Consider the following 26,382-nt stretch of genomic DNA (forward strand, 5'->3'; position numbering starts at 1 on the left):
TTACAATGTGTCCGTCTTATCATGAATATGGGCCTCTGCTTACAAGGTGTCCGTCTTATCATGAATATGGGCCTCTGCTTACAATGTGTCTGTCTTATCATGAATATGAGCCTTTGCTTACAAGGTGTCTGTCTTATCATGAATATGGGCCTCTGCTTACAATGTGTCTGTCTTATCATGAATATGAGCCTTTGCTTACAATGTGTCCGTCTTATCATGAATATGGGCCTCTGCTTACAATGTGTCTGTCTTATCATGAATATGAGCCTCTGCTTACAATGTGTCTGTCTTCCTTCTTTCCTTCTCTACTGCTGCAACAGGAGCCGCTGAGACCTTGTCAGGTACTTTTGATTTTCCTCTAATGTTCGTCTGACGATGTCTGATGCATTTGCTCACCCTGCTCTTATTGATTTGTGTAAAGCATTGAGTTATGTGTTCATGTGCTGTGCAATGTCTACAATCATATGTCAATCTACTGCCAATTTGATTGTATTTGTATAGCACAGCTACAGTCGTGTGAATAGAGACTGTTTCAAATAAGACTATGTCAGATGGTGGCAGAGTACATTCTACATTCCCTGTTGTTATTGGCTACTGTCATTATGTTTACCATATGTGCATTATATTGTTGCCTATATGTAGTTTTCTATTGGTTGACACATGACTTGTATGTACAAAGTGACTATGGTAGCCTACACTAAACCGAAGGTGAACATTCTATATTGTGAAAGCCCATGTCTAACACTACTATAGGCTAGAAGCTACCCTCGTCTCTCTATCACACTTAGGAAGACACATCAAGCACAAAGAGCCTCTAACCTGCCAGTACAGTGGAACATGAGATTGAGCAGTCCCCAACATTGATCTGCAGTGAACATGGCACAATCTGCATAGGATAATAGAGTACAGGAGAGATGCTTTTCTCTGTACATCTCTATTCAGATAAAGCCTTGTCAAAGCAGCATCAGACATCTGACATCACATCAGAAACATGATGAAACTTGAGTGAGAGATTGTTTTCAGAGATAAAAGAGATTACATTAGAAGGCCTAAAACGTTAGAAATCCTGCTACGATGCAGAGAAGCCTTGAAACAGTGAAGGTCTAATAATGTCCAATGATATTATGGCTTTTTACTTACAGATGTCCTTGAAAGAGCTTCCCTTCTTAGAGAGCAGGGCTTAATGAATGAGCTGGACATGTATGTATCTCAAGGGGCAGAGAATAGGAGCGTGAGAAAGAGAGCCATGTTCAGTCTTAATGCGGTAAGATAGATCCGGTCGGCTAGATAGCTAGGTCCGGCCGGCCAGATACTTTTGGTAATGTAGTGTATGTGGACACTTGCTCGTTGTACATCTCATTCCTAAATCACGGGAATTTATGGAATTGGTCCCACCGTAGCTGCTAAAAAGCCTCCACTCTTCTGGGAAGGCTTTCCACAAGATGTTGAAACATTGCTGCGGGGTCTTGCTTCCATTCAGCCACAAGAGCATTAGTGAGGTCGGGCACTGATGCTGGGAGGTTAAACCTGGCTCACAGTCAGCGTTACAATTCATCCCAAAGGTGTTCGATGGGGTTGAGGTCAGGGCCCTGTGCAGGCCAGTCAAGTTCTTCCACATCGATCTCGACACACCATTTCTTTATGGACCTCGCTTTGTGCACGGGGACATTGTCATGCTGAAACAGGAAAGAGTCTTCCCCCAAACTGTTGCCACAAGTTGGAAGCACAGAATCATCTGGAATGTCATTGTATGCTGTAGCATTAAGATTTCCCTTCACTGGAACTAAGGGTCCTAGCCCGAACCATGAAAAACAGCCCCAGACCATTATTCCTCCTCCACCAAACTTTACAGTTGGCACTATGCATTGTGGCAGATAGCGTTCTCCTAGCATCCCCCAAACCCAGATTAGTCTGTCGGACTGCCAGATGGTGAAGTGTGATTCATCACTCCAGAGAACGCGTTTCCACTGCTCTAGAGTCCAATGGGGGCGAGCTTTACACCACTCCAGCCGATGTTTGGCATTGTGCATGGTGATCTTAGGCTTGTGTGCAGCTGGTCGGTCATGGAAACCCATTTCATGAATCTCCCGATGAACAGTTCTTGTGCTGACGTTGCTGCCAAAGACAGTTTGGAACTCAGTAGTGTTGCAACTGAGGGCAGAAGATTTTTATGCGCTACACGCTTCAGCACTCGGTTGTCCTATTCGGTGAGTTTGTGTGGCCTGTCACTTCGTGGCTGAGTCATTGTTGCTCCTAGACGTTTCCACTTCACAATAACAGCACTTACAGTTGACTGGGGCAGCTCTAACGGGGCAGACATTTAACGAACTGTCTTGTTGGAAAGGTGGCATCCTATGACGGTGCCACGTTGAAAGTCAATGAGCTTTTCAGTAAGTCCATTATACTGCCAATGTTTGTCTATGGAGATTGCATGGCTGTGTGGTCGATTTTATAAACCTGTTAGCAGCGGGGGTGGCTGAAATAGCCAAATCCACTCATTTGAAGGGGTGTCCACATACTTTGTATATATTTTGTAGGTTCGGCCAGATAGGTCTGGTCGGCCGACTGGCCAGATAGCTAGGTCCAGCCGGCCAGATATCTAGGTAGTTCCGGCCAGCCAGATAGCTAATTGCAGGGCCTTCAAAGGTCTGTGAACTTAACCTAGCTATCTGGCCGGCCGCACCTAGCTATCTCTGGCTGGAAAGATAGCTTGGTCCGACCGGCCTGTCAGATAAGTAGCTCCGGCTGGATAGCTGGTTCCTCTTTGAAAAGGACAGGGCCGCTTCAGACATCGGTGACTCAGTGGAGAGGAATCAGGGGCCTGGCGCTGTCCTGCTTTCCACTGCCCCTTTCATGTCTTTTGATGAAAAAATTCAAAGAGAGAGAGAGAGAGAGAGAGAGAGAGAGAAGTTCAAAGAAAAAAGGAATTTGAATCAAAAGGTGCCTTTTCTTAACATCTGGGAAGGAATGAAGAGAGGAACTTAATTTCTCCCAACTTCTAAAAGTTAGCGTCAGGGTTTCTTCTCGGTGTCTTGCATTATGAGCTGCTTGTTGATGGGGCCCATGTCAGACCGCTGATGTAACATCCCAGCGTTGAGTTCGCAGACCTTTGAAGGCCCTGTAATTAATTATCTTTGACTGTGTCATTCAGTGTGTTCTGATGGAAGAACAGGAGGGCGGCCATGTGTGGCAATACTGGAGCGGCGCACTCCAAGACAGCTGCTGGAAGGAGTGTGAATTTATCAACCAGTCATCTGCGCCCTGCCTTGTCTCAGCCCACCTCTCTCTCCCTCTCCCGCCACCAGGAATTAATGACTGCCTCTCCTCATTTGTACCCAATCATGACCAGGATGCTGAGGCAATTGAAAATGTTTACTAGAATTGCAAAAACCCCTCCATGTTCCGTAAAGTGGCCTGTTTTCCCTTTGATGGGATTGCTAATCACAGCTCCGTTATTTATGTGTGTTTTGAATTGGAGATGAGCCAGGGATATTGGAGAGGACCCAACCCTGCTAAGGGCTGCTGAAACCTTATGGATATTTTCACTAGAAGTCATGTTCCAGAATAACCTAGCTTTGAGGCTCCTTCATGTTGCTGTTTTGACTGCCAGCTATATTACTTTAACAAAACTGAAATCAAAACAGACTTCAAAACATACTGTGGGCTCCTCTGCTGGGGTAGGCCTACTTACTATAAATATGTCAGAGCTGCCTTTCAGGTTTCAGTCAGACACACTCAAATTAATTACACACTTCCATATTCCAACATTGGAGCACACTTAATAAACATTCATTTTATTGTGTTATAAGGAGTTAATTATCAACCAAGTATTTTTGCTCAAATACTAATTGAGTGTGTGTGCTCTAGTAGTCCACTATACATTCACACTTCAGAGGTAGTTGAAAACAGAGGCTTTTCTAATGATAAAACAGATGGATTCCTCAAACATCACAGATACTCAATTAAGACAGTTTAAAAACAGCACACTTCAATTAAAGCAAGTCTTTCCTTACGATAAGATAACACTCAAATACCTCAAGATGCTACCTATTTAGTACAGAATGTACTGTACTCTGCTCTGCTCAATATCAATGTCCATTTTCAGTCATCACTTGATGAACCAATATCTGTGTTGTCGAATGAAATGGAAAGTTCATTGCTACAGACAGGTCTGAGGTGTATTTCTCCACAGGAGGTTCATTTCTTGCTGCTCGCTGCATTCTCTCAGCTCATTTGAATCCTGTTAGTTTGGCTGTCTATTCCCATTATCACTATCTGAAAAGGCAGGTGCTTTTTTTCCACTTTGTAAATGTCAGCCTGGTTTGGAGGTGTCTGACAACTCAGGCATGCAAATGTGCTATGGATGTTTCTTCGGGCTATTGCTGGGAGTCTTGTTCCTCTCCTGGTGCTAATCCAAGGCGTTTAAAAGCATTCTCCATTCTTCTTTTTATGAATTTTGGCTCCTGCCGGATAAATATAGCACAAGGTGACTTTTGATTTACCCCCTCCCTCACCTGGAAGGCTGAAAACAAACCTTTTTTCTTTGTCAAAACCAAATGGATGCTTGGTTTCAGGCTTTAATGAAGAGGGCAGAGTTCTGTGAAAATAATGACCATGTAGGCAGGCACAGGTGTGGATATACTCAGTCAGTGGCTGACTGAGTGGCTGACAAGGCTGTGATTCCTAAGAGATGGAGACTAAAGCCCTGTGCTCACAGACTCAGATGGAGAGCTATAATTCAGCTATGTCTGTCTGTCTGTCTGTCTGTCTGTCTGTCTGTCTGTCTGTCTGTCTGTCTGTCTGTCTGTCTGTCTGTCTGTCTGTCTGTCTCTCTCTCTCTCTCTCTCTCTCTCTCTCTCTCTCTCTATCTCTCTCTCTCTCTCTATTGCTGGGAGTCTTGTTCCTCTCCTGGTGCTAATCCAAGGCGTTTAAAAGCATTCTCCATTCTTCTTTTTATGAATTTTGGCTCCTGCCGGATAAATATAGCACAAGGTGACTTTTGATTTACCCCCTCCCTCACCTGTCTGTCTGTCTGTCTGTCTGTCTGTCTGTCTGTCTGTCTGTCTGTCTGTCTGTCTGTCTGTCTGTCTGTCTGTCTGTCTGTCTGTCTGTCTGTCTGTCTGTCTGTCTGTCTGTCTGTCTGTCTGTCTGTCTGTCTGTCTGTCTGTCTGTCTGTCTCTCTCTGTCTCTCTCTCTCTCTCTCTCTCTCTCTCTCTCTCTCTCTCTCTCTCTCTCTCTCTCTCTCTCTCTTCCACTCTCTTCATCTGGCTCTCTCCATCCTTCCCTGTCTCCTTTCTTTCCCTCTCTCTCTCTTTCTCTCTCTCTCTCCCTCCATTTCCCTCTGTGTGTGTGAGAGGTAGTGCTTACAACCCATCTGGCAGAGAGTCACAGGACCCACTCTGAGCTGAGAGATCAATAACGCCAACCAGTGCACTGGGCCCTTCTATTGTATTAGGAGGATTAGGAATGTGACTGCAAGTACAGCCAACATACAGTGGGGAGAACAAGTATTTGATACACTGCCGATTTTGCAGGTTTTCCTACTTACAAAGCATGTACAGGTCTGTAATTTGTATCATAGGTACACTTCAACTGTGAGAGACGGAATCTAAAACAAAAATCCAGAAAATCACAGTGTATGATTTTTAAGTAATTAATTTGCATTTTATTGCATGACATAAGTATTTGATCACCTACCAACCAGTAAGAATTCCAGCTCTCACAGACCTGTTAGTTTTTCTTTAAGAAGTCCTCCTGTTCTCCACTCATTACCTGTATTAACTGCACCTGTTTGAACTCGTTACCTGTATAAAAGACACCTGTCCACACACTCAATCAAACAGACTCCAACCTCTCCACAATAGCCAAGACCAGAGAGCTGTGTAAGGACATCAGGGATAAAATTGTAGACCTGCACAAGGCTGGGATGGGCTACAGGACAATAGGCAAGCAGCTTGGTGAGAAGGCAACAACTGTTGGCGCAGATATTAGAAAATGGAAGAAGTTCAAGATGACGGTCAATCACCCTTGGTCTGGGGCTCCATGCAAGATCTCACCTCGTGGGGCATCAATGATCATGAGGAAGGTGAGGGATCAGCCCAGAACTACACGGCAGGATCTGGTCAATGACCTGAAGAGAGCTGGGACCACAGTCTCAAAGAAAACCATTAGTAACACACTACGCCGTCATGGATTAAAATCCTGCAGAGCACGCATGGTCCCCCTGCTCAAGCCAGCGCATGTCCAGGCCCGTCTGAAGTTTGTCAATGACCATCTGGATGATCCAGAGGAGGAATGGAAGAAGGTCATGTGGTCTGATGAGACAAAAATAGAGCTTTTTGGTCTAAACTCCACTCGCCGTGTTTGGAGGAAGAAGAAGGATGAGTACAACCCCAAGAACACCATCCCAACCGTGAAGCATGGAGGTGGAAACATCATTCTTTGGGGATGCTTTTCTGCAACGGGGACAGGACTACTGCACCGTATTGAGGGGAGGATGGATGGGGCCATGTATCGCGAGATCTTGGCCAACAACCTCTTTCCCTCAGTAAGAGCATTGAAGATGGGTCGTGGCTGGGTCTTCCAGCATGTCAACGACCTGAAACACACAGCCAGAGCAACTAAGGAGTGGCTTCGTAAGAAGCATCTCAAGGTCCTGGAGTGGCCTAGCCAGTCTCCAGACCTGAACCCAATAGAAAATCTTTGGAGGGAGCTAAAAGTCCGTATTGCCCAGCGACAGCCCCGAAACCTGAAGGATCTGGAGAAGGTCTGTATGGAGGAGTGGGCCAAAATCAATGCTGCAGTGTGTGCAAACCTGGTCAAGAACTACAGGAAACGTATGATCTCTGTAATTGCAAACAAAGGTTTCTGTACCAAATATTAAGTTCTGCTTTTCTGATGTATCAAATACTTATGTCATGCAATAAAATGCAAATTAATTACTTAAAAATAATACAATGTGATTTTCTGGATTTTTGTTTTAGATTCCGTCTCTCACAGTTGAAGTGTACCTATGATAAAAATTACAGACCTCTACATGCTTTGTAAGTAGGAAAACCTGCAAAATCAGCAGTGTATCAAATACTTGTTCTCCCCACTGTACGTCTATAGCGGTCAGGCTGTGTTCACATCTCTGTGGGTGTGATGTAGTATTATGGTGTTCAATGTCGTGGTCTGTTATGGTACCTATGCTGTTACGTGTTTTTGTGTGTCTCAATCCAAAAATAATCAACACTAGACAATAATAAATAAAAAAACACTACGAAATAAAAGCAGAATGGCAGTAATTCTAGACCTTTCATGGGTTTCACACCTCCTCTTGTCCATCTGTCTGTCCAGTTGAAGGTCAGAACCTGGGGACTGATAATGTGTCAGTGATCGAGGGGGAGATGGCGACCATCAGCTGCAGGGTGAAGAACAATGATGACTCAGTCATCCAGCTCCTCAACCCCAACAGACAGACCATCTACTTCAGAGACGTCAGACGTAAGTGCTTCTCATAGAGATCCTATTAAATTACTAGAGGGTTATGTCATAAACCCTCAAAGTTCCATAATGGGGTGAAAATGGTAGCCATCTTAGTCAGTGAGAAACCCAAAACCGGTTTATTTGGAATGAATTGCAGTAGAGGCATAGGTGATGCAAACTTCTCCTTTAATTTGAAAAATGGAATCATTCCTCTAAAACTGTCTTGCTAGCTAATTAACACAAATGCATTCTAGTGTTCTAAGTCCTAACTCTATGGTGCTGCTTCACTGGACACTCTACCATTATACAGACTATCTCATTAGACACATTCTCAACAGAGGACATACAGTTTATCTCACTCATGAACCATATCTCAGGGTCTCATTTCAAGTACCATACAGGGCCTCTTCTAGTAAAAGGAATCACTCTTTAAGGTTTTGGCAGTTTATGGCAACTCATCAAATATGATGCTATTGGTGATGGCATCATATTTCAAAGGCTAGATTATAATACTGATATACAGTTGAAGTTGGAAGTTTACATACCCTTAGGTTGGAGTCCTTACAACTTGTTTTTCAACCACTCCACACATTTCTTGTTAACAAACTATAGTTTTGGCAAGTCGGTTAGGACATCTACTTTGTGCATGACACAAGTAATTTTTCCAACATTGTTTACAGACACATTATTTCACTTATAATTCACTGTATCACAATTCCAGTGGGTCAGAAGTTCACATACACTAAGTTGACTGTGCCTTTAAACAGCTTGGAAAATTCCAGAAAATGATGTCATGGCTTTAGAAGCTTCTTATAGGCTAATTGACATCATGTGGATGTATTTCAAGGCCTGTATTTCAAGGCCTACCTCCAAACTCAGTGCCTCTTTGCTTGACATCATGGGAAAATCAAAAGAAATCAGCCAAGACCTCAGAAAATAAATTGTAGACCTTCACAAGTCTGGTTCATCCTTGGGAGCAATTTCCAAACGCCTGAAGGTACCACGTTCATCTGTACAAACAATAGTATGCAAGTATAAACACCATGGGACCACACAGCCATCATTCCACTCAGGAAGGAGACGCGTTCTGTCTCCTAGAGATTAATGTACTTTGGTGCGAAAAGTGCAAATCAATCCCAGAACAACAGCAAAGGACCTTGTGAAGATGCTTGAGGAAACAGGTACAAAAGTATCTATATCCACAGTAAAATGGGTCCTATATCGACAGAACCTGAAAGGCTGCTCAGCAAGGAAGAAGCCATTACTCCAAACCGCCATAAAAATTCAGACTACGGTTTGCAACTGCACATGGGGACAAAGATCGTACTTTTTGGAGAAATGTCCTCTGGTCTGATGAAATAAAAATAGAACTGTTTGGCCATAATGACCATCTGTAACGGTTCTCGTCCTCTTCATCTGAGGAGTAGCAAGGATCGGACCAATACGCAGTGTGGTAAGTGTCCATTTTAATTTATTAAAACTGAACACTGAAAAATACAAAATAACAAAGTGAATAATACCGAAAACTGAAACAGTCCTGAAATGTGAAACAAACACTACAACAGGAAACAATCACCCACAACACACAATGACAAACAGGCTACCTAAATATGGCTCCCAATCAGAGACAACGACTGACACCTGCCTCTGATTGAGAACCATACTAGGCCCAACACATAGAAAACTAACAACAGAACAAAACATAGAAAAACAACATAGAATGCCCACCCCAACTCACGCCCTGACCAAACTAAAATAAAGACATAACAAAGGAACTAAGGTCAGAACGTGACACCATCGTTATGTTTGGAGGAAAAAGGGGGAGGCTTGCAAGCCGAAGAACACCATTCCAACCGTGAAGCACGGGGGTGGTAGAATCATTTTGTGGGGGTGCTTTGCTGCAGGAGGGACTGGTGCACTTCACAAAATAGATTGCATCACGAGGAAGAAAAATGATGTGGATATATTGAAGCAACATCTCAAGACATCAGTCAGGAAGTTAAAGCTTGGTCGCAAATGGGTCTTGAAAAATGGACAATGACACCAAGCATACTTCCAAAGTTGTGGCAAAATGGCTTAAGGACAACAAAGTCAAGGTATTGGAGTGGCCATCACAAAGCCCTGACCTCAATCGTATGGAAAATTTGTGGGCAGAACTGAAAAAGCGCGTGCGAGCAAGGAGGCCTACAAACCTGACTCAGTTACACCAGCTCTGTCAGAAGGAATGGGCCAAAATTCACCCAGTTTATTGTGGGAAGCTTGTGGAAGGCTACCCGAAACGTTTGACCCAAGTTAAAGAATTTAAAGGCAATGCTACCAAATACTAATTGAGTGTGTGTAAACTTCTGACCCACTGGGAATGTGATGAACGAAATAAAAGCTGAAATAAATCATTCTCTCTACTATTATTCTGACATTTCACATTCTTAAAATAAAGTGGTGATCCTAACTGACCTAAAACAGGGAATTTGTACTCGGATTAAATGTTAGTAATTGTGAAAAACTGAGTTTAATTGTATTTGGCTAAATTGTATGTAAACTTCCGACAACTGTATATGGGATGGTTTCTGTCCTTGACTTAATGGTCCATTGGCCATTGAGTTGATTTATTACTAGTTTTTATTCAAGCAATTTCCAGTTAATCTCTTAGATTAGGAATCTAAAGAGAATATAAGATTAGGACAATGTTTATGCATGAGCATATGGCTTCCTCTGGGTTCAACCTGAGTTTGCTTAAGTTTTGCTTGTTTGTGTCTTGGATTGGAGCCAGCCTTCAAGGTGATATGAGAAACATTCTTCTTGTTTTCATATTTCATCACAATCCAAAATGCTGAGTAGCATCCAGATTAGCGTTCTAATTTCTCACTGTACGGCAGAAAGTTATGGAAGGCTGAGTGTACATCTCGGTCATGTTTGTCTTGCTAATGTAATTTATGTGTTTTACCGTGTTAAAGGAGAGATTCAAATAAAGATAACACAATGACACTTGTGACAGCCTTGAACGCAACACAAACAGAAGGGTGTGTGGTCTACCAAATCCGTTTTTAAAGAGCTCCTCCTATAACATTATCACACTGGCCTCACATTTTTTCGGTCTTTTCTCTATTTAGTCTCATATTCCACACAACCTCTTGAACAGTTCGCCCTTTGAACAGTTCACTTATCACATTTCAAAGCCAACTCACACTGGCAGGCAGGAAAATGGCTGAAGTGCGATAGTCAAGTGTTATTACAGAAGCAGGCGGGTATCAGTAAATTGGCTGGAGTTAGTATCACTGTAACTGGAGTTAGTATCACTGTAACTGGAGTTAGTATCACTGTAACTGGAGTTAGTATCACTGTAACTGGAGTTAGTATCACTGTAACTGGAGTTAGTATCACTGTAACTGGAGTTAGTATCACTGTAACTGGAGTTAGTATCACTGTAACTGGAGTTAGTATCACTGTAACTGGAGTTAGTATCACTGTAACTGGAGTTAGTATCAGAAATGAGTCAGAGCTCTGATCATGTCTAACTGCTGCTCCTGGTTGAACCTTACCCCTGCAGACGGAGCCTGGTAAGTCCCAGGGCAGCAGATCTATTCTGGGCTGGGCTCCCAGAAGGCTGTGTTCTGTGGGGACCCCCCTCTGACTGGTGGCATTGTTACCTGTCACCAGGGCCTCTTTCTACAGAGTAATTCCTTTGTGTATGAGGAGGAAAACAACCGTGACACACAGTCACACAGGGAAAACAACAGACACAAACACAGATACAGACACTTACACAAAACACTCTACCAGGAAAATAATACTGAACATTTACCATAGGGCTACACATCCCCCAACAAATTGCAAACACACTCGCTTTCCTTCTCTGCTTCTTTTGGTTTAAATACCATAGAGTTGCTCAACAGAGCTATCAAATCCACTTACTGTCAACCACTTGGGAGGTTACAGTCCCAGCAATACTAACACAGTAACACTGTCCTTGAACCTGACGCTAGAGACCCAATATCAAGGTTATTCTGCTTTATATATTTGGTCCAGCGCGCCAATACTTAGGGACTAAGGAAACAAACCACTAACTAGTCGATTTTAAAGGAGAAGTCATAACGAGAACGCACTTAACGGAGCAAAATACTTATTTGTGACCAACTATCAATTCATGTTGGTGTCATCCTCAACCTTTTATAGGTCACATACAGTACATTACACCTTCAGTTGATGTAGAGGGTAAGGATTCAACATTACTTATTGATTGTATGATTGTATTTTCCCTCTGTTTTACAGTGCAACCCTGATGTTGGCTACAGCCTCTTTATAATTTCAACACACTTGAGTAATCATTTGTCAATAAACAAGCTGCTTCATGTCAACTAAATTCACTGGTTCTAGGAATGAGCAGTTTTTCCTTCCTAGCAGGGCCTTTGGCTCTCAAAGCTATAACGAGGCTCATTGTTGTCATTGGAGGAGAGACTTCCAAAGAGTCCTCAAATTGAGACAGGATTGGAAATGAGGTCTCGTATAGGAAGATGCTCAAAGGCCTCTGTAATGATCAATGTGTTGCGTGGCATGTAGCTCTGACAGGAACGGTCACTCACACCCATGTAAGAGTTCTTTAGCTCTGCGCTTATAGAAGACCTGATAAGGAATGAGTAGGTCAAAACATCATTACACTCTCCAAGGAACAATCTGGGGGCATTTATGTAAAACAGTGTTCAAGTGGGTGGTTAACTGAAAGGGAAAATACTCTGAAAATATAGCTAAATGTAAGATGTAGGATGTGAAGCTAGGTTGCCACACTCAAAGCTAACTCGACTAACACTACTCTTCTATGGCACACCAGTCCAAACACAGATTTTAGTTCAAAACAGCACCTTTTTTATTTAGTATGGACCTCTAGTTCTTGCTACCCCAGAACCGTGATATAATTGATTATGTATGTTACAGTACTTTTCCTTTTCCAGAATATGTGAGGTCGATTCGTTCATTCGTGACCAACAGCAGACCATTTTGACTTCCCATCTTGTTAGAGTCTTCATGAGCACTTCTCCTATTTTCCTGCTCTGGGAGTGCTCTGTAGACTGGAGAGATGAAATTGTTAATAAATCAACTTTTATGAATCATTCTGAAACTCAATTTTCTTTTTAGGACCTGGGTTGTAATGTTGAGGCTTTTTACCATTTAGGAGGCTTTTTTCAGCATAACTACTAGCTATATGAATACAGACCAAATAATTATACTGTACTATTTCAATATTTCTCTCTGTTCTCTCTGTTTGTTCTCTCTCTCTCTCGCTCTGTTTCTTTCTCTCTTGCTCTATTTCTTTCTCTCTATTTCTCTCTCTTTCTGTTTCTCTCTCTCACACACATACCACACACTCACACATACACAAACACACACGTGTGTATCTCCCTATCCTGACTGTCTGTCTGGTGTCTGTATCTCCTCAGCCCTGAAGGACAGCCGGTTCCAGCTGGTGAATTTCTCCGACAACGAGCTGCGGGTGTCTCTGTCCAACGTGTCACTGTCAGATGAGGGACGCTATGTGTGCCAGCTCTACACAGACCCTCCTCAGGAGGCCTACGCAGACATCACTGTGCTGGGTAGGTTTTACACACACTTGCCTAAACTCACATGCATGAATGTACGCCTGCATGTACACACAAATAACGTACACACACAAATGATTATGTATGTACACAAAATATTATATATGCACATTACATGGTGCCATATTAGTGGAGGCTCCTCAAAGGATGAAGGAGAGGACCATCCTTCTCAGTGAATTTCATGTATTATTATTTTATGTGAAACATTAAAAAAGTTATCCTTTTTAGATAAAACTATACTACATATATTCACGTCACCAAATAATTGATTAAAACACACTGTTTTGCAATGAAGGTCTACAGTAGCTTCAGCAGCACTCTGTAGGGTAGCACCATGGTGTAGCCAGAGTACAGCTAGCTTATGTCCTCCTCTGGTACATTGACTTCAATACAAAAACTAGGAGGCTCATGGTTTTCAACCCCTTCCATAGACTTTCACAGTAATTATGACAACTTCCGGAGGACGTCCTCCAACCTATCAGAGCTCTTGCAGCATGAACTGACATGTTGTCCACCCAATCAAAGGATCAGAGAATGAATCTAGTACTGAAAGCATAAACTACAGCTAGATAGCACTGCAGTGCATACAATGTGGTGAGTGGTTGACTCAAAGAGAGAGAAAGACAATAGCTGAACAGCTTTTAGCAAATTAATTTCTTCCAAAATTAAGGTGAAGCAAGAGAGAGAGAGAGAGAGAGACATAGCTATATATATATATAACCCGTTTTTAATAGCAATAAGGCACCTCTGGGGTTTGTGATATATGGCCAATATACCACGGCTAAGGGCTGTGTCCAGGCACTCCGCGTTGCGTCATGCTTAAGAACAGCCCTTAGCCGTGGTATGTTGGCCATATACCACACCCCCTCGGGCCTTATTGCTTAAGTAGGTACTGTATATATATATATTTTTTACTTTCACTTACTTAGCTAGCGAATGCAGCTAGCTAGTTTAGCCTACTTAAACACCAGGTTCAAACAGAGAAGCATTCAATGTTAGCTAGCTGACTATGGCTATCCAACACTGGAACTCTTCCATATCAAGGTAAGTGCTAAACTGTTTGCTGTACTGCATGATGGTAGCAGGTTTACTAATAGTTAGTTCTAGTACACTGCCGTTCAAAAGTTTGGGGTCACTTAGAAATGTTCTTGTTTTTGAAAGAAAAGCTAAAAATGTTCGATTAAAATAACATCAAATTTATCAGAAATACAGTGTAGACATTGTTAATGTTGTAAATGACTATTGTAGCTGGAAACGGCATATTTTTTTATGGAATATCTACATAGGCATACAGAAGCCCATTATCAGCACCCATCACTCCTGTGTTCCAATGGCACGTTGTGTTAGCTGATCCAAGTTTATAATTTTAAAAGGCTAATTGATCATTAGAAAATCATTTTAAAATTATGTTAGCACAGCTGAAAACTGTTGTTCTGATAAAAAAAACAATAAAACTGGCTTTCATTAGACATGTTGAGTATCTGGAGCATCAGCATTTGTGGGTTCTATTACAGGCTCAAAATGGCCAGAAACAAAGAACTTTCTTCTGAAACTCATCAGTCTATTCTTGTTCTGAGAAATGAAGGCTATTCCATGCGAGAAATTGCCAAGAAACTGAAGATCTCGTACAGCGCTGTGTACCACTCCCTTCACAGAACAGCGCAAACTGTCTCTAACCAGAATAGAAAGAGGAGTGGGAGGCCCCGGTGCACAACTGAGCAAGAGGACAAGTACATTAGAGTGTCTAGTTTGAGAAACAGACACCTCACAAGTCCTTAACTGGCAGCTTGCTCATGCTGAAACAGGAAAGGGCCTTCCCCAAACTGGTGCCTCAAAGTTGGAAGCACAGAATCGTCTAGAATGTCATTGTATGCTGATATTTCCCTTCACTGGAACTAAGGGGCCTTGAAATTAAAAACCGCTACAGACCATTATTCCTCCTCCACCAAACGTTACAGTTGGAACTAGCATTCGGGCAGGTAGCGTTCTTCTGGCATCCGCCAAACCCAGATTCGCCCGTCAGACTGCCAAATGGTGAAGCGTCATTCATCACTCCAGAGAACGCATTTTCACTGCTCCAAAGTCCAATGGCGGCGAGCTTTAAACCACTCTAGCTGACGCTTGGCATTGCGCATGGTGATCTTAGCCTTGTGTGCATCTACTCAGCCATGGAAACCAATTTCATGAAGCTCCCGACGAACAGTTATTGTGCTGACGTTGCTTCCAGAGGCAGTTTGGAACTCGGTAGTGAGTGTTGCAACCGAGGACAGATGATTTTTACACATCTACCACCTGTTTGGCCTACCACTTCGCGGCCGAGCCGTTATTGCTCCTAGACGTTTCCACTTCACTACAACAGCACTAACAGGGAGCTCTAGCAGGGCAGAAATGTGACTTTTTGGAAAGGTTGCATCTTATGACGGTGCCAAGTTTAAAGTCACTGAGCTCTTCAGTAACGCCATTCTACTGCCAATGTTTGTCTATGGAGATTGCATGGCTGTGTGCTTGATTTTAAACACCTGTCAGCAACGGGTGTGGCTGAAATAGCCAAATCCACTCATTTGAAGGGGTGTCTACATACTTTCGTATATAATGTATGTGGCTGCTGGTTCTGTGTTTGCATGTGATCAGGGGTAATTCTGTTGAAAAATGTTTCTTGAACGGACGCAAGCAGAACAAAACGGGGATAAACATACCTGCATTTGTCCAATAGAAACTCTTGTTTGCAGCTGTTGGGCTAATGATTACAACCTACAGTAGATCAGCTAGACGCAGGCAAGAGTGTGCAAGGAGGTATTGAGTATGTTACTGTCTGTCACCATGATTACTCTAATTTCTCTCAACATGTGCACCTATGTTGTAAACTTTCATTCATAGGTTAGGTTGTAGCAACCTCATGATGGGTACAGGGATAATTTCAGTATCATGTAGTAGTCTAAACCTATCGATGTTACAATGAGCTGGGTGAATGGAATATGAATGACAGTCATCTGATATGCTGTAATAGAAAGAGCGCCATGCTCATAATTTTTTTTTATCGTCCTCCCTCATCTTAAACAGCACCAACCACCACTGTGCCATATTCATAAGTTAGACATTGCGTTCTACCACACATCACACCTATATAAACTGTGAATATACAATTGTTTTAATTTATGTATTTTCTTGATTCATCTTGTTATATTGAGTCCCACTGTAACAAAATGTCAGCCAATTAGGCTCTTACAGTGCTCAATAGCATGGTAATGAATAGGAACAGATGCTGCTATGGATAACAGAATAGATCTATCTCAGACTGGCTTGTTTTTGGCAGCTGTGTTGACTTCTGACTGTTGACTGTGTGAATCCTACTGAATGTTAACTTGGCTGCTCTAAATAGTTCCCTATTGAGAGTCAGCTGTGACAAACAGTGGAGCTACGGCGTGAAATTACACTAACACTAGAGCTGTATTATACATGCAGACATCCTGGGGGATTGAAAATGAATTAAGTACACTTCAAAGTAATTACTCTAGTTTTAGAAATTAAATCTAGAAGCAAAAAGTGTGAACTAACGGTGATATTTTATAGCTCTTGAAACAACATATTTTTGAGTTTTCTCCAAGCGTCTCAGGCAGGCAGTTTCTCTATGTGAGAGACAGTGGAGGTTCTTGTACTTCAATGAGAAATGTAGATCAGCGGAAGAAATAATCAAGGTTGGACATGCTTAGCTTGTGTTCATTGGTCATGCTAATATATATATATATTGTTTTCGTCATGGGAACAGGACATTATAGCCTATAGCATAGTGAAACAGAAATGTATAGCCTATAGCATAGTGAAACAGGACATTATAGCCTATAGCATAGTGGAACAGGACATTATAGCCTATAGCATAGTGGAACAGGACATTATAGCCTATAGCATAGTGGAACAGGAAATTGTAGTCTAAAGCACAGTAAAACAGGACATTATGTGTTGATGTGCGTGCAAGTGATGGAGAGTGCATGCATGTTTGTGTGTGCATTCCTTTCTGCATACATACGTGTGTGTGTTTGTGTGTACATGTGTGCTTCTGTATATATGTGTGTCCGTCTGTACATATATATCTGAAGCTCTTGATGTGTGTCTGTCAGTCCCACCAGGCAGTCCAATCATGGATTCCCAAGAGGATGTGGTCAGTGAGGGGAACGAGACAGAGCTCACCTGTACAGCCATGGGCAGCAAGCCTGCCGCCTCCATCAGATGGATGAAAGGAGAGCAGGAGCTGACAGGTCAGAGGAATAACAGCCTCCTCCACTTTCCCTCAGATATCATTCAGATATAACCCCAGCCAGGCAGCTTTAACTCTCCACAGCATCGTACTGGAAACTGCAGACTACAAAGGCTCCTTTTACATTCAGGACTTGGTTTCACACTCATCACAATATGCTATATCTACTGATTTGTTCAAGGACTAAAGAGTGAGTATGGATATCAATATTTCAGTTGTTCAAATTGAACTAGGTATAGTATTGACATTGAGTATGACCTATTCATAAAGCACTGTGTTAACTCACTGTCTCCTCAGCAATAGCCACATTACAACAGTTACCAAAGAAGCAAAGCATTTTAGTGCTGGGCTGAACTTGTAGTGTGCCTTTTGCAGTGACCAGATAAATGACTTCAAATGAACTCCCAACTGTTCACCTCCCACTCACTACAGCCTCCCCCATGGCCCAGCCAGCAGCCTAGCTGTAACAGAACAGTGTGTAGGCTACAGTACATCCCTATAGTACATCACTGAGGCGCCCAATGTCTCTACTGGTTTAATACACTCATAAACCTGTGTCATCGCCAGATAGCAGGGAGTTGCTATGGAATCCGCCCGGCAACAGCCTGTAAATCTGGACCCTGCCTACTGAGAGCATCTGTTACCTGCTGCTGAAGGACCACAGCTCACACACCAGCAACACGTTTGCTTCTGTTGATCACGTCTTTTGGGTGATCAGATTTCTGATTCAACGGTTTGAAAGCCTTGCTTTGAAAACTATAATGTACTCACCACACTAAAAACACTCATGAACCTCGCTTATTACATTTGACACTATTAATTGCTAAATTAATTGCTAAGTACTTTTTATGAAAATACTTTATTTGAATGACTCAAGCCCGCTGTAGGCTCCTGGAGAGAGGTGCAGTAGTGTATGGTACTATGGTGTGGTGCCTTATTGCTTCACATTTGTTCAAGAAGATCCATCTATTATTCAGCCTATCCATACCCTACAGCAAGAGGGACAATTCATTTCAGCCTGATCCTATCTGCATAGTCACTGGATATCTCTGTTGTCAAATTATATACATGTATGTATTAGAATAGAGAGGACTCATTTGGCTTGTTGAGCATATTAAATATTTAGACTGAGCGAATATAAGCTAAATCTGCACCTCCAGTGTTATAGAAGTGGAAGTCAATTTGTGTTTATGAGATCTTGCATCCTCTGCGGTACGCTGGGCTGGTGTGGGGTGGTTACGTTAGGCAGGCAGGTAGACAGGCTCGTTAGATTAGTGAAATGCCACCATGTTGAACAGGGGCTAGTCCAGACTGGCAGAGGACGGACGTGGGCGTACCAGGAAGTCACGTCCTGTCACGTATACTCCCTCCCCGGCCTCTAGGTCATCAGGTTGCTGATTATCCCGCACACCTGTCACCATCATCTCGCGCACCTGCGCCTCATGACACTCACCTGGACTCCATCACCTCCTTGATTATCTTCCCTATATCTGTCACTCCCCTTGGTTCTTTCCTCAGGTATTATTTACTCTGTTTCATGTCAGTGCGTTGTTTGTGTTTCGTGTTTATTTATTAAAACACTCACTCCCTGTACTTGCTTCCCGACTTGCAGCACACTCGTTACACGTCCTTTAGCACATATGGAAACACAGCTCACTTCTCATTATGACACTCATAATAAGCAAATACTCTCATAAGCAATTCATTTGCTTATAAAGCTCCCCACTTGGCACACATTGGTTGAATCAATGTTGTTTCCATGTCATTTTAATGAAATGACGTTGAACCAACATGGAATAGACGTTGAATTGACGTCTGTTCCAAGTGGATCAGGTTTACATTGAAATCCAAGTCACAAGTTGCTGATATACTTATTGAATTGTCAACAACTAAGGATAGATAATCTGAAAACAAAAAAAATTCTGAAAACTAAATCAAAGTTTTTTTCTGCTATGATTATTACTGAATATTTGCAGAACAAACCACTGGAAAGAGCCTTTCTCTAGGGTTGTTTTTCAGCGACCATCTCTCAGGAGTTTCCCTATCTAAGTGTCATGGGGTTAATAGCTATATAGCAATGTGCATGTTAGTGTATGTGGTCAGTGTGTGTTGGAGCAGCAGTGTGATGCCCTATCTGAGCCCTAGACGTGCTCCCCTGTGACTGGCTGGTCGGCTGGCGGAGATGGAAGTGTGCTGCAGGTCACAGAAGGCCCTGTAATTATATTCTCACTTCATTAAGTGCGAGTAAACCATCACACTCAGCACTATGGCTAACGCTATGGCTAACGCGCTGCCCCTGTGGCATTGTAATGCTCTCTAAATGAATGCCCCTAAATGAACAGCCAGACACATGTAGGAGCCTGGTGGGCAGCTGATTACTGCAGAGGTTAGCCTAGACACCACAGAACAGAAGCCCACTCAGTCTCCAGGCTGCTGCATAGACACACACACATTATCAAACCACAACCACATCATTCCTACCTCACTCTGGAATCAATGAGAATCTTTGGGTTTTTAAACTACATCAAGTAGGCTTGTAAATGTAATGATGTTAAGGTGTAAAGGGTGGTCAAAGTCACCTTGTGTTTAGCTCGACTGCACACATAGTGCAGTGTGAAATGAAATATTTTTGTTGTGGTAGATGTTGTGTCAATGTGAATAATCTGATCATCTGTTGTGAGTTAAGACATCTCTATAGATGTTGGTTCCCTCACACCTGTGTGTATTTTATTGTTCCTAGGCAAGATGACGGTGGATGAGACCTACGACGGGATGTTCACAGTCACCAGTCAGCTGAGACTCACCGTGTCCAAGGAGGACGACGGAGCGCCAGTCAGCTGCATCATCGACCACCCAGCCGTGAAGGACCTCCGGGCACAGAGATACCTGGAAGTGCTATGTGAGTGACCCGGAAGTGAAGCAGGCATGGCCTGGAAATAGAATGTTATTGACTCTCGCAGTCCCGAAGGCTATCACAGAGGGGGGATACAGTGCCTTCAGAAAGTACTCATACCCTTTGACTTATTCCACATTTTGTTGTGTTACAGCCTTTTTCTCACCCTTCTACACACCATACCCCATAATGACAAACTGAAAACATGTTTTTAGATTTGTTTAGCAAATTCTTCTACAATTATCAGGCTGTAACGCAACAAAATGTGGAATAAGTCAAGGGGTATGAATACCTTCTGAAGGCACTCCATATGAATGAATTAGATCATCAATTCTGTATCTAGTTAAAATACCTGGGAGTCCAGAGTTAGAGATTGACTTTACAATACATCTCCTGGAATATAATATAATCACCTCCAGGTAAAAGTTACCTTTGCTCTAGTCTTGTGTCAAATGTGATTTGCTATTTCCTCAAACGATTTATTGGTTGAAGAGGTAGAACAGCCGTCCTTACACAGTGTAGATCATCAGAGAAAGGTTACGCTAACCTTTGGTAGTCTATGTAGAATATTAATTTATTAACAGAGACGAGTGCTTTGCCTAACCTTTCTAGGCTAAAGGGAAAGCTCAACTAGAACCGCTTGACATTTTGGCAATCTTCTGCTAACATAGATAAGAGAAAGAAAAAATATATATTTTACTTTAAGGTTAGATAGATTGTCTGAACACATAGCCCTTTTCTCTGTTTAACCAAGGGTCTATGTTCCTTTGATAGCTAGGATTATGTAGTCCTATTCCACTCAAAGCCTTAGTCGGAGTTGAGCTGAAAATATACTGTATCTCCCGGGTGGCGCAGTGGTCTAGGGCACTGCATCGCAGTGCTAGCTGCGCCACCAGAGTCTCTGGGTTCACGCCCAGGCTGGGCTGGGTTCGCGCCCAGGCTCTGTCGCAGCCGGCCGCAACCGGGAGATCCGTGGGGCGACGCACAATTGGCTTAGGGAGGGTTTGGCCGGTAGGGAGGGTTTGGCCGGTAGGGATATCCTTGTCTCAGTATGTAAAAAATTTAATAAAATGTATGCACTCTACTGTAAGTCGCTCTGGATAAGAGCTTCTGCTCTTGGCCGGTAGGGATATCCTTGTCTCAGTATGTAAAAATGTAATAAAATGTATGCACTCTACTGTAAGTCGCTCTGGATAAGAGCGTCTGCTAAATGACTAAAATGTAAATGTAATACTGGTCATACAAGAGTAATAATATAAGCAATGGCGTAATGACACTATCGTAGCCAGCCAAAGCACTCCTCTAAACTCCCCAATGCATAATAGCATGGTCCTTTGTAGCTCAGTTGGTAGAGCATGGTGCTAGTAATGCCCAGGTAGTGGGTTCAATTCCTGTGACCACCTACATGTATCCGTGCATGACTATAAGTTGCTTTGGAGAAACCTGTCTGTATATGTTATATTTATTATTATATTATAGCTCACTGACAAATGTCTCTTTCACTGGTTTGAATATACAGTATACAGCCTTTTTATAGAGTGACTGAAAGCATGAATCAGGTTGAGATAGGTTGACATTGCTATAGCTGTGAGTATGAAATTAATTAGAAAGTGTGTACTGCTTGTAGACAATGTGTATGTGGAAATACCATCTGCCTACTTTCAGATCAACCAGAAGTGAAGATTGTTCAGGCGTTCCCTGAAGGTTTAACAAGAGAGGGAGAGAATCTAGAGCTGACGTGCATAGCAAATGGCAAACCACAGTGAGTATCCATCCATCCACACATATCATTTAATACTAGTTAACAGTACAGCACTCTGTCCTTAAAAATACCAACATAGACAGCTACATGACACTTCCAGGCTTCCTATATCCCCTTTCTGCCAGCCAAAGCACTCCCCTAACCTTTCCAATGCATTGTAGCATTTAAATGTTACCAATTGGTAGTGTGTTCTGTGTATAATACATCATTAGACGGAACCTGCCAATGGCTCTCCCACACTAATCTGAGTTCTGACCTTTAGAGTGAGATTTTGTCTATTGACGGGGGTCGTGCAGGGTCTTTCTGATGTGGCTGGTATTTGTGTCCTCCAGGCCCCATCAGATCAGCTGGCTCAGAGTGGATGATGATGTGCCGTCTCACACCGTGATCACCGGCTCTGACCTCTTCATCGAAAACCTCAACAAGTCATACAACGGCACGTATCGCTGTGTGGCCTCCAACACCGTGGGAGAGGCCTACGATGACTACATCCTCTTCGTATACGGTACGTACTGTTATACGGGGCATCGTGACTACTGTCGCCTGTAGTTTGTTCTGTGATTCTATCTATATTTGGAGATGAGTCCAGGCAAGGTGGTCTGTATTGCTGATACAGGTTTTCATGTTCACAGTGTGTACAGATGTGTCTAGTAGATTTGTTGCTGTTAGGTAATCGTAGCCACTCATTAGAATTTGCTAAATTTTCCATTGAAGCTTCTCATGAGTCAGTTCACTGATTACAGGTTTCTCTAGGTGAATATGTCACAGAAACCATATCACTGACACACTGTAACATAGTAACAGATGGCTCTGACTAACAGATTTATTCTGACTAACACTGACAGAAAATCCTCACTCTAACATGTATGACTCTCTGACTTAGGTTACTATGGCACTTATAGCAATGCAACTCTGAGATTGTATTTCTGTAAGTGCTCTTAGGCAGATGGTGACGTCTGTTTGTCCCTCTTAGTCCCCTAGTAATTATCTCCCATCAAAAGGATGGCACGTGCTATTAAATAACAGTCCAGGCCTATTAAGGGTTTCATCCTATGACTGAACTCGTAATTGGCGCACTATCCACTCTCATTCATTAGAGGCATGATTCAAACTCCCTCTCTGATGTCACTGTCATACAGTTAGTGCCTTTGGAAAGTATTCAGACCCCTTTACTTTTCCACATTTTGTTACGTTACAGCCTTATTATAAAATGTATTCAATAGTTTTTTCCCCCTCATCAATCTACACACAATACCCCATGATGACAAAGCAAAAACAGTTTTTTATACATTTTTGGAAATTAAAAAATGTTTAAGCTCTACTAGCTTGGCACACCTGTATTTGGGGAGTTTCTCCCACTCTTCTCTGCAGATCCACTCAAGCTCTGTCAGGTTGGATGGGGAGCGTCGTTGCACAAATCTTTTCAGGTCTCTCCAGAGATGTTAGATCGGGTTCAAGTCTGGGCTCTGGCTAGGCCACACAAGGACATTCAGAGACTTGTCCGAAGCCACTCCTGCGTTGTCTTGGCTGTGTGCTTAGGGTCGTTGTCCTGTTGGAAGGTGAACCTTCGCCTCAGTCTGAGGTCCTGAACACTTTGGACCTCAGCACTCTCATCAGTTAAAGTCACAGCTGTGTACATCCCCCACCCCCTCAAGCGAACACCAAGACGGCCCTCAAGGAACTTCACTGGACTCTATGTAAACTGGAAACTATATACCCGGAGGCTGCATTTATTGTAGCTTGGGATTTTAACAAAGCTAATTTGAGATCAATGTTACCTAAATTTTATCAGCATATTGATTGCACGACAGGTAGGGCTAATACTCTCGACCACTGCTACTCTAACTTCTGCGATGCATACAAAGCCCTCCCCCGCCCTCCCTTCGGCAAATCCGACCACGACGCCATCTTGCTTGTCCCGGCTTATAGGCAGAAACTCAAACGGGATGTACCAGTGACGAGAAACATTCAATGCTGGTCTGACCAATCGGAAGCCATGCTCAAAAATTATTTTGATCACGCGGACTGGAATATGTTCCGGTCAACCTCAGAGAACAACATTGATCTATACGCTGACTTACATTTACATTTACATTTAAGTCATTTAGCAGACGCTCTTATCCAGAGCGACTTACTTGGTGAGTGTGTTTATAAATAAGTGCATTGGAGATATTGTACCCACTGTGACAATTAAAACCTACCCTAACCAGAAACCGTGGATGGATGGCGGCATTCAAGAAAAACTGAAAGCGCGATCCACCGCATTTAACCATGGAAAGAGGTCTGGTGATATGGCTGAATATAAACAGTGTAGTTATTCCCTCCGCAAGGCAATCAAACAAGCGAAATGCCGGTACAGGGACAAGGTGGAGTCGCAATTCAACGGCCCAGACACGAGACGTATGTGGCAGGGTCTACAGGAAATCACGGACTACAAAAACAAAAACAGCCACGTCACGGATAGCGATGTCACGCTTCCAGACAAACTCAACACCTTCTTTGCACGCTTTGAGGATAATACAGTGCCACTGTCGCGGCTCGCTAAGAAAGACTGCGGCCCCCCCTCTCCTTCTCAGTGGCCGACGCGAGTAAAACATTTAAACATGTTAACCCTCGCAAGCCTGCTGGCCCAGACGGCATCCCTAGCCGCGTCCTCAGAGCATGCGGAGACCAGCTGGCTGGTGTGTTTACGGACATATTAAATCGCTCCCTATCCCAGTCCGTTGTCCCCATATGCTTCAAGATGGCTACCCATTGTTCCAGTACCCAAGAAGGCAAAGATAACTGAACTAAATGACCACTTCTGTCATCATGAAGTGCTTTGAGAGACTAGTCAAGGATCATATCACCGCCACCTTACCGGCCACCTTAGACCCACTTCAGTTTGCATACCACCCCAACAGGTCCACAGATTACGCAATCGCCATCGCACTGCACACTGCCCTATCCCATCTGGACAAAAATAATACCTATGTAAGAATGCTGTTCATTGACTACAGCTCAGCATTCAACACCATAGTACCCTCCAAGCTCATCATCAAGCTGGAGGCCCTGAGTCTCAACCCCTCCCTATGCAACTGGGTCCTGAACTTTTTGACGGGCCGCCCCCAGGTTACTTCGCTGACCCTCAAAACTGGGGTGTGTGCTCAGCCCTCTCCTGTACTCCCTGTTCACCCACGACTGCGCCATGCACGCCTCCAACTCAATCATCAAGTTTGCAGACGACACAACAGTAGTGGGCTTGATCACCAACAGCGATGAGACAGCCTACAGGGAGGAGGTGTGGTGTCAGGAAAACAACCTCTCACTCAACGTCAACAAAACAAAGGAGATGATCTTGGACTTCAGGAAACAGCAGAGGGAGCACCCCCCTATCCACATCGAAGGGAGAGCAGTGGAGAAGATGGAAAGTTTTAAGTTCCTCGGCGTACACATCACAGACAAACTGAAATGGTCCACCCACACAGACAGTGTGGTGAAGAAGGCGCAACACCGTCTCTTCAACCTCAGGAGGCTGAAAAAATGTGGCTTGTCACCCAAAACCCTCACAAACTTTTACAGAAGCACAATCGAGAGCATCCTGTCGGGTTGTATCACAGCCTGGTACGGCAACTGCACTGCCCTCAACCGCAAGGCTCTCCAGAGGGTGGTGCGGTCTGCACAACGCATCACCGGGGGCAAACTACCTGCCATCCAGGACACCTACAGCACCCGGTGTCACAGGAAGGCCAAAAAGATCATCAAGGACAACCACCCGAGCCACTGCCTGTTCACACCACTATCATCCAGAAGGCAAGGTCAGTACAGGTGCATCAAAGCTGGGACCGAGAGATTGAGAAACAGCTTCTATCTCAAGGCCATCAGACTGTTAAACAGCAATCACTAACTCAGAGAGGTTGCTGCCTATATTGAGACCCAATCACTGGACACTTTAATAAATAGATCACTAGTCACTTTAAACAATGCCACTCTAAATAATGCCACCTTAATAATGTCTACATATCTTACATTACTCATATTACATGTATATACTGTATTGAGACCCAATCATTGGACACTTTAATAAAGGGATCACTAGTCACTTTAAACAATGCCACTTTAAATAATGCCACATTAATAATGTTTACATATCTTACATTACTCATATCACATGTATATACATGTACTGTATGTTATACCATCTACTGCACCTTGCCTATGCCGCTCGGCCATCGCTCATCCATATACTTATATGTACATATTCTCATTCACCCATTTAGATTTGTGTGTATTAGGTAGTTGTTGGGGAATTGTTAGATTACTTGTTAGATTTGTGTGTATTCGGTAGTTGTTGGGAATTTTTTGATTACTTGTTAGATATTACTGCACTGTTGGAACTAGAAGCACAAGCATTTCACTACACTCCCATTAACATCTG

General features: G+C 43.1%; 1 protein-coding gene across 4 annotated transcripts in view; it reads left to right on the forward strand.

Moving 5' to 3' along the window:
• Positions 1–26,382, forward strand: part of LOC139548086 (cell adhesion molecule 1-like) — a 179,416-nt gene that overhangs the window by 124,633 nt on the left and 28,401 nt on the right. For 2 of the 4 annotated variants that reach the window (XM_071357418.1, XM_071357421.1), the window contains exons 2-8: positions 321–341; positions 7,339–7,485; positions 12,900–13,052; positions 17,174–17,311; positions 20,051–20,209; positions 21,869–21,965; positions 22,298–22,470. In XM_071357418.1, coding sequence (XP_071213519.1) covers positions 321–341; positions 7,339–7,485; positions 12,900–13,052; positions 17,174–17,311; positions 20,051–20,209; positions 21,869–21,965; positions 22,298–22,470 — 888 coding nt within the window. The remainder of the gene's footprint in view (positions 1–320; positions 342–7,338; positions 7,486–12,899; positions 13,053–17,173; positions 17,312–20,050; positions 20,210–21,868; positions 21,966–22,297; positions 22,471–26,382) is intronic. The other 2 variants (XM_071357419.1, XM_071357422.1) reach the window with 2 other exon arrangements.

Source organism: Salvelinus alpinus, chromosome 21 (genome assembly GCF_045679555.1).
Source record: "Salvelinus alpinus chromosome 21, SLU_Salpinus.1, whole genome shotgun sequence".
Lineage (NCBI taxonomy): Eukaryota > Metazoa > Chordata > Actinopteri > Salmoniformes > Salmonidae > Salvelinus > Salvelinus alpinus.